The sequence below is a fragment of the Vidua macroura genome, chromosome 3 (genome assembly GCF_024509145.1).
Source record: "Vidua macroura isolate BioBank_ID:100142 chromosome 3, ASM2450914v1, whole genome shotgun sequence".
In the NCBI taxonomy this organism is placed as follows: Eukaryota; Metazoa; Chordata; class Aves; order Passeriformes; family Viduidae; genus Vidua; species Vidua macroura.
In genome coordinates, this window is record NC_071573.1 from 3,332,909 (window position 1) to 3,341,405 (window position 8,497).

Below are 8,497 nucleotides of genomic sequence, written 5' to 3' on the forward strand. Positions count from 1 at the left end.
GGCCATGCCTTTATCTTCTTTTTCCAAACCTCCTGTTTGATCTCTCTTTTAAGCAAATTCCAAGTCGCCAGAAGAAGATCTTAGAAGAAGCTTATGAGCTGAGTGAGGACCATTATAAGAAATACTTGGCAAAACTCAGGTCCATTAATCCTCCTTGTGTGCCTTTTTTTGGTGAGTACATGTGGTTTGGATGAGCCATGTCCCACATTAACATTTGGAAAGCACTGAGCTTAGGGACTAAACAGAGTGTGAACAATAGAGAGAAAAGTCGATTTTAACAGGACAGGTGGGTTGGAATTTCAGATGCCCAGACACGAATATGTGAAAAAAAAAAAAACCTGAAGTGACTATTCATTGAAGATGTTATTTGCAGTAAAAATGAGTATATCTGCAATATCCTATTTCCATATTTGCTGATTTTTTTCTTTGAGTGTGGTTTGAACTGTTACAACCAGAAATACTCTCAATAGAAGGCAGTCACATTAGAAATATTATTGCCCTTGTCTGGGAGAAAAAGAAAGATCCTCTTCCTCATCAAGTGTTCCAAGAAATACAACTACAGTCTCATTTCTATTAAAAAGACTTATTTCTGTAGAAACAGAGTTTGGAAAGCAAGCATCCTCTTTATCATCAGATTTAACAGTTCTTCTTTGAAGTAGATTGCTGACATTTAGCAGATTGTGATATTAAGTACATGTCACTCCTGTTCTTAAGCAAGCCACTTAAATGTTTGCTACAGATCAGTTCCAAGTCTGGACAGTGCACTTGTCCAACATAGGCTTCAAGCCAAAACTGAAAGAAAATAGTGTTGATGGCTTTTTTGGCCTTTTACAGATTGGGGAAAGATATACTCCAGAGCTCTGCAAAGAAAGATAAGATCAACTAAGAAACCTTCTGTCCTGCTTCAGAGATGAGTAGAGGTTAGCAGGGTCACATGTGAATAGCTTCAGTTATTTATGTCAAGTCATAATGACAATTCCAGACCCCATGATCAGTGGAGTGGAGAGCACTTTTTGCTTCCTAATCAAATGATTTGATGCAATTATGAAGCCAGGATAAAACTTGAAAATAATTTTTGGAGTTTAGCTGGGGTGTCTAATGGAGAAGAGGAGTTAAGCGAAAGCACTCCTGTTCAGTGTCCTCTTTTTGTGTTCAGTTGTGTGAGCTTCCTAAAAAGATGCACAGGCTTTGGGGACATTGATGCAAAAAGGCATTTTTCTGGAAAAGGCATGTTAAAATATTTAAATTGTTGCCCTTATTGGAAGGTGAGGTGCAATTCTCTTATTGACCCTAACAGAGGCATTTTCTAAATAATTGCAGTGCACAAATTATTTTTTTTAAGGATTCCTTGTATTCCAGTTGTGACTTCCTCCTTGTTTTGTACTCTGTGTTGAAAACCTCTTCTGTGCTGTTTAGGGATTTACTTAACCAACATTTTGAAAACAGAAGAAGGCAATCCTGAATTTCTCAAGCGCCATGGGAAAGACCTTATAAACTTCAGCAAGAGGAGGAAGGTAGCTGAGATAACAGGGGAGATCCAGCAGTACCAGAACCAGCCATATTGTTTAAGAGTGGAATTTGACATCAGGGTGAGTGACACAGTTTCCTTCTGTGGTGATTCTGCCAGCTGACAGACCATGAGGACACACTGAATTCACATAGATTCAGTCTGACTGAACCAGAGATGAGCAGCACATCTGTCATAAAACCTCTCTTGGGTCTCAGTGTAAGAAAGGGCAGAAAGCTCCATGCTTGCAGTTTCTTGGGTTTGTTTCATTTTTTTTCTCAGCTGTTGGGACATTGGTAGATCTTCTTATTGATCAGTGTTAGACAGGAACTGAAACTGGCAGATTCTCATTGTCCTTCACTCAGTTGCAATTATTTGTCCAGTGAGCCCAGCTGTCTTTTCCTCCTCTGTTCCACTGCTTTTATGTTTACCTGATAGCACTGTGCTTACATCATCTGTTGATGGAGATGATACTTCTTTCTTTCTCCTGGTGTTTGTTTTCCTTGGTCTGAGGTGTTGTCTAAGCAGTATCCTCTCTGGTTGCTTTCCTTTCTTCCTTTTTTTCTTTTTTTCTTACCATCTTTTGAGCTGTGTGCTTTCAGAGCATCACAGGATAGGTTATCTTAGGAAATTCTGCAAGGGTTTTTTTTAATTTGCTCTCCTCAGGCTTTGACAGAATGCATTGTGGTAGCAGTCTTCCCTGCATCAGTGTAAAGATGGATTGTTTGCAGCCTCTTCTGGAAGTGTTTGAGCAAACCTGGTCTGATTTTGCACTGCAGAAAGCATTTAGGGTACTTGCACAGCTGGTTTTCAGGCCAAGCATAGCAGTAGCAATGTCCAAAAAAGGCCTGGCAACAAGCAGATTTAATAGCTTAAGTCTGTCATTACCTCTGACTCCAGCATTTTCGCTCTTCTCTTGAACAGTTGGGATCATTTGTGCTGTAGAAACAAGCAGTATTAAGAAGCATCTTAGCTGAAAAGTTGTCTGCCTTCTTGTATTGCAGAGATTTTTTGAAAACCTGAATCCAATGGGAAACAGCGTGGAGACAGAATTTACAGATTATCTGTTCAACAAGTCACTGGAGATAGAGCCACGAAATGTCAAGCCTCCTCCAAGATTTGTTAGTATTTGATTTTTGTATTTCTTTTTCAAAAAGTGCTTGCATTTGTCTTTCAGAGATGGCAGGAGTGATTTCAGATCTCTGACTTCATGACTGCAAAGCAACATTTTAAGCGATCCCCATTTAAGCCTTTTGATTTTGGTTGATATTTTCTGTCCCTTCAGCCCAAGAAGTACAGCTATCCTCTCAAGTCCCCGGGTGTTCGTCCCTCTAACCCAAGGCCAGGTACCATGAGACATCCCACCCCCCTGCAGCAGGAGCCAAGGAAAATCAGCTACAGCCGCATCCCGGAGAGTGAGGCGGAAGCCACGGCGTCTGCGCCGAACTCGCCGCGCACCCCGCTGACCCCACCCCCGGCTTCTGCCACTTCCAGCACCACCGACGCCTGCAGCGTCTTCGACTCGGACCCCTCCAGCCCTTTCCACACAAGTAGGTGCTCACAGGCAGCACGTGCCACTCACCACTATTTTGTGGTGTTAGGCAGGGGAAATCAGGTTTAGCCTTCTTCAGCGGCTGTAAAAATCATTGCTTTTGTCTCCTTGCAGATCAAAGGCTTTCAGTATTTCTTGCTCTTTTTTTCCTTTAAAAAGTTTTTGCTGTAAAGGAGAAACTGAACAGAATTAGGTGTATTATATAGGGACTGTTACAAGTCTTTGGAGGACCTGTCAAAACTGAAGGCAGAGGTAATCTCTAGGGCCCGTATGTGTCCCAAACAAACTCGTGAGATGTGTGTGCATGAATGTGTTTGGTGAGTATCCGATGGTGAACACTGAGAATAAAAAATGGGCTGTTTGTAGGTGCCTTATTCTGCTGCCTGCAGTTCAGAACTCATTTCAGTGTACATGGACGGTTTTCCTGCAGAACTTAAAATCAGTATTTACTTGCTTTAAATCCATCAGGACCTATCCACACCTCTTTTTCTTCTGCCTTTCCCAACATACAAGGAAGCTCATATTTTATGGTGTGCCCTCAGTATTTAATAATGGATGTAGGCTCCTTTCACATATGAGGGTTTTCAGAGGATACTCCTGTGTTCAGCTGGTTGCCACAAGAAGGTGAAATGACTTCCTAAAGGCAGAAGTTCCTTAGCAGAGCTGTGCCATTGTCCAAGCCAGGTCTTCGGAAAGCCTCTGGAGAAAGCATTTCTTTGTTGTTCGGTCCATTGGTTGCAGGTTCAGGATATTGTTTTAGTGCTGTTGTGACATAAGAACAAGTTTGTGGTGTGGTTTTGGTCTCAAGGATTACTTAAGAAAGTTCAGGAGCTGATGGCACAGAGATCTTTGCAGCTCAGAAAAGCAGTTTCTCTGGCAGCTGCAAGTTAGAGGCTTGTTTCATTGTCTTTATTTACCACTTCCTTGATTCATTATGCTTTTTATGAGCAATTGCTTTATTATTTATGGCACCTCTATTGGCAGCAATATTGAGCCAACAGTTCATCATTATCAATGTTTTTTTTTCTGTCCCTTAGGATCTGCTTCTGTGTCATCCATAAACTTTACCAAAACTTCAGATGATGCTCCTGTCCCTCCTCCTGTTCCTCCACGAAGAAGACCAGAATCTGCCCCAGCTGAATCCTCCCCATCAAAAGTAAGTAAGCAGGAAAAAGGTCATTTGTTTTTCTGGGAGAAGAGGGGTGGGTATGACAGAAAAGTAAATCTCAAAGACAGTACATTTATTTTTTGAAGAACTGCATGTGAAAGAGTAAGCAGCCATGTATTTCAAGCCTTCACAGCTCTGCCTCACTATGTCTTGACCTCAAACAAATGAAACCAGATGGGACCTAAATTTAGGCTTAGAAATGTCTCATGTACTGATGTGCTGTGCTCAGGCCCTTGCATTGCCTGTGAGAACTTGAGGTTTCAGGCAGGTGTTTCCATCTGGGATTAATTGTTCCAGAGTATCGTTTTAGGATATATGAATAAGAGTAAGAACTGATGGACAGTAATGATGGAAACTGCTGTGCACAGCTCAGTCCTCTGGAAAGTTTCACCAGAATATTTGATCCTCGTGCTTTGGTGCTCAAGTGTTTGCTTTCCTCTCTTGCTTACCCATCCTGTCTGCCTGCCTGCTTAAGCCATTGCTACATTTTCCTTTTGCATTTGTCTGGCAGCTGGGATCTGATCCAACCTTTGTTGCAGACACTGTCAAATTTGACCTGATTTCAGTGGAAGCTTGTTTGTGACTTCAGAGTTGAAAATCCCACTCAAAATTACTTCAGAGCAGATATGTCTTTGAAGAGAGCTTCTAAGTGGCCCTTCAGCAGTTATTTTCAGACTACAGGCAACTGTTTTGCCAGTCAGCAGAACTTGACACATCACCAAAATGTATCTGAAGTCCTTCCGAAATGTATTTGAAAACATTGTGTACATGATAGGGTGTTGGAGATCAGTTATCCTGTCACTATGGTCTGCAGCTTGGGAACTGTTCACTTCCATAATTCTGACTACTTAACTCCATCTTCTTAGCATAATTTTTTTTTTTTTTCCCTGTTCAGCATCATTAGCCTCTCCCTTTTTCTAGTTCTCTTGAAGAAATTCCCGTGTGTTAACCCGCTCTGAGTGCTTACTGGGGAGGTGGTGGAAGATATCCAAACCTCCCCAGCAAGCAGACCTGGAACTAGCATGGAAATTGTTCCTTTGACCATTCTTTGCCTTGCCCTTGTCCCTCTCTGTGCATCTTCATTCCTTCCATCCTTGGCTGTTCACTCATATGTTGCTGCAGCCCTGCTAAGAGCATGCTGCACTGCAGGAGGAGGCTCCTGTTTCACAGCAGGGCCCTGTGCTTTGCTGCCACTGCGGGATTTTACTGACTCAAGTGTTTGTGTACCTCAGATTACTTCTGCACACCTGGACAACCCACCAGCAATCCCTCCCAGGCAACCAACCTCTAAAGTGTATTCTCCAAGGTACTCGGTGCCTGATCGGACCTGCATCTCTGACTCCTGTGTTACCACTGCAAACCCCCCCGAGTTACCGCCACGGGAGCCTGTGCGAACTCCAGATGTTTTCTCTAGCTCACCACTACACCTCCAGCCTCCACCCCTGGGGAGAAAAAGCGAACTTGGTAACACCTTTTTCCCAAACAGCCCCTCTCCGTTCACGCCCCCTCCCCCCCAGACACCTTCTCCACATGTAGCACGGAGGCACCTGCCGTCGCCGCCTTTGATACCGCAGGATGTGGAACTCCCTTCTGTTGCTGGACCACCCGTTCCTCCACGACAAAGCACTTCTCAACATATCCCAAAGCTTCCTCCAAAAACTTACAAAAGGGAGCACACGCACCCATCGATGCATCGGGATGGGCCACCCTTGCTGGAGAACGCCCCCTCCTCCTGAACTGTCCCTCGCGCTGGGAGTCGCATTTTCCTGGTGCTATGTCTGTTGCTGGCAATGGATGCACTGAACCTGGTGGTGTCAAGGAGTTGGGATGTGTATGCCAAACACTAAGAACTCTCCAATGCGTTGGAAATGTAGTGTACAGAAATGGAATTGCAAAAACAGACTTTCTAGTGGAAAACCCGGTTAACTTGCTATTCTCGTTTTAGTATGCAGGACTTTGTTCTAAAGTAATTGGACAGCTGATTGTACCAGAAAACAGTCTGGAGAGACTTCTTTGGCCAATGAGCAGAGACTGTATTTGTGTAATGATCAATAATGTCCAGTACAGGAAGGAAAAACAGTCTTGTATCCATCAGTTCCATACAGTGGCACAGTTTTCGGAATGAAAACATTATGCACTTTTTTTAAATCTCAAACAGGGAACTTTATATCCTTCTTAATTTTCCTTTGCTTTACTTACTCCCTGCTTTAAAATACCTTCCTAAAATTAAGAGAAGGACTGTGAGGAAGATCTGTGGTACCTAACCGAGCTAGAATTAAGGCAAAGCACTGTATTGCGGTCCTGTTTACAAGTCGTTACAATGAGTAGTAGGGGGTACCTAGGCTTCACCAAAGAGGTACTTTATTATTATTTTCTGAAATACTGTGGTGCCAGTTCAAAAATAAATTTTTGCCAGGAAGCATAATGTCTAATTATTGCTTTCTTTAGATAGAGCTGATGAAAGTCTTACATCATTAAGGTGACAGCGAATTTTTTTTAAAAGCAGCACTATCATCTGAAGCAAATATACTACATTTAGAAGACTGTTAATCTCTGCTAGGTTATGTCATGTTCTTTTTAAGGTTTACTGATAATCCATTTCATGGCTAGTAGCTATTCCTTTTCAGTCATGCCATGAAAACAGTCACTTGTCAACTTCCATAGCTATTGTCATGTTTTACTAACAATAGATTAATCAGCATACATAGGATTGCCTTGCAGTTGCATAAATCGTGTGTATATAGTGAATGTTGCATAAATATACTTGCAGATTGTTTTTAATTTAATTGAAATAAAGATAAAGATATGTTTGGCTGATATATGTTAAATTATTAATGGACAAATGCTCAACTTAGCTTTTCAGTTAAGCACTGAGGGGGATAAAAGCCCATCTTGTGGTACGTATTTTTCCTAGTTCAGTGTATGTATTTTAGTAATGAGAGACTAAAGAGGTGGTTTTGGCATATTAGAAAATAATAATTCAATAATATTTGAGAGGCTGGATTACTCCCAAAGTGAATTATTATACCTTATGAAATGTTTCCCACATCCTGTATGACACATGTTAGAAAAAAATCAAACTTATGTTAATTTTTACAGTGACTTTCTCTGTCCAAAATACACATGACAAAACATGTATGTTGTAAGAATTCTGACATGGTTTATCCATAAACCTGCATGCTGCTCTTCGACTCCAGACCAGTCTGGGACGGTAATGGATAACAGTTGTTGAAGAAAAGGAGCTCTGTCATGTCCTCTAGTAGGTATGTGAAGCATAAAGTGTCTCATCTTCAGTTCACATGGCTCGTGGGGCAAGTAAAATTCCCTCACATGCCCTCTTTGGAAGAAGAACACATCTCAGGATCCTGGAAAAATCCTGTGTCTCTTAAAGATGGTGTCAGTTGAATGATGGCAGAAATCACCTGCAATGCCATTGATCCCTTTGATCCTTTGGTGTGGTCGTTACTTTGGGAAAGCATTTCATCAACAGGAATGGCAGTTTTCACCAAGTCAGATCTTCAAATTGTCCATTGTATTCCTTCTTAGACGTCTTTAGCAATGTTGTTTTGAAACATTTTTTTCTGGCTAAAGAAAAAGCAAGGTGAAGATCTCAAAACCTTGGCTTCAGAGGACAGCGTTACATGGGAGCTTTATAAAAACTGTCAAGCCACAGGAGGTGTAGTTTAGGTTATGGATTCTTTGGTGAATATACTGTTGGCAGTGTTACCCAAATTATTAGCTCCCCAGTGGGTTACCAGGAAAATTGAGATTTTCTGATCTCTATTTCTTCTTCAGCATGTTTTTGTCTGTGCTGTTGTGCAGCCAAGGCAGAGCAGGCCACGCAGGGGTCAGGATGCTCAGTCAGGAGGGGCCTCTCATGGCTCCTGCTAATCAGCAGATTTCTTAAATGTCTGTAGGTTTCTGCTTTCCTTTGTGAAATGGGGAATGCTGTTCCCTGTTTGTGGTGGAGGATAAAAGTGCTTTCCTGGTGAGATACTCGGACAACAGGTGACAATGGTCACCGTGCAAGAACCTAGAGTAGACATTCTTTGGAGCCCAGGGGTCAGTCACAGTGCACAAATCATGGTGTTGACTCAGCTGCAAGCAGGAAGGACAGGGGCAGAATCAAACCTGTAGCATTTAGGAGTTGAATACAACTGCTAAGCCACTGGTTTGTGTCATGGCAGCTCTGTGTTAATAACTTCTGATCTGGAATGGCTTCTTACTTGGATCATGTTTGCATTAATGGCAATACTTTTCACATAGAAAA

At 42.1% G+C, this 8,497-nt stretch overlaps 1 protein-coding gene across 2 annotated transcripts in view; it reads left to right on the forward strand.

Moving 5' to 3' along the window:
- SOS1 (SOS Ras/Rac guanine nucleotide exchange factor 1) overlaps positions 1 to 7,481 on the forward strand; it is a 44,093-nt gene extending 36,612 nt beyond the window's left edge. Inside the window, exons 17-22 of one of the 2 annotated variants that reach the window (XM_053973159.1) lie at positions 54 to 171; positions 1,417 to 1,589; positions 2,512 to 2,628; positions 2,793 to 3,057; positions 4,097 to 4,215; positions 7,327 to 7,481. In XM_053973159.1, the coding sequence (XP_053829134.1) occupies positions 54 to 171; positions 1,417 to 1,589; positions 2,512 to 2,628; positions 2,793 to 3,057; positions 4,097 to 4,215; positions 7,327 to 7,329 (795 nt within the window). In that variant the 3' untranslated portion in view covers positions 7,330 to 7,481. Of the gene's footprint in view, positions 1 to 53; positions 172 to 1,416; positions 1,590 to 2,511; positions 2,629 to 2,792; positions 3,058 to 4,096; positions 4,216 to 5,459; positions 7,045 to 7,326 lie in introns of those variants that run through there. The other variant, XM_053973158.1, reaches the window with a different exon arrangement.
- The last annotated feature ends 1,016 nt before the right edge of the window (positions 7,482 to 8,497 follow it).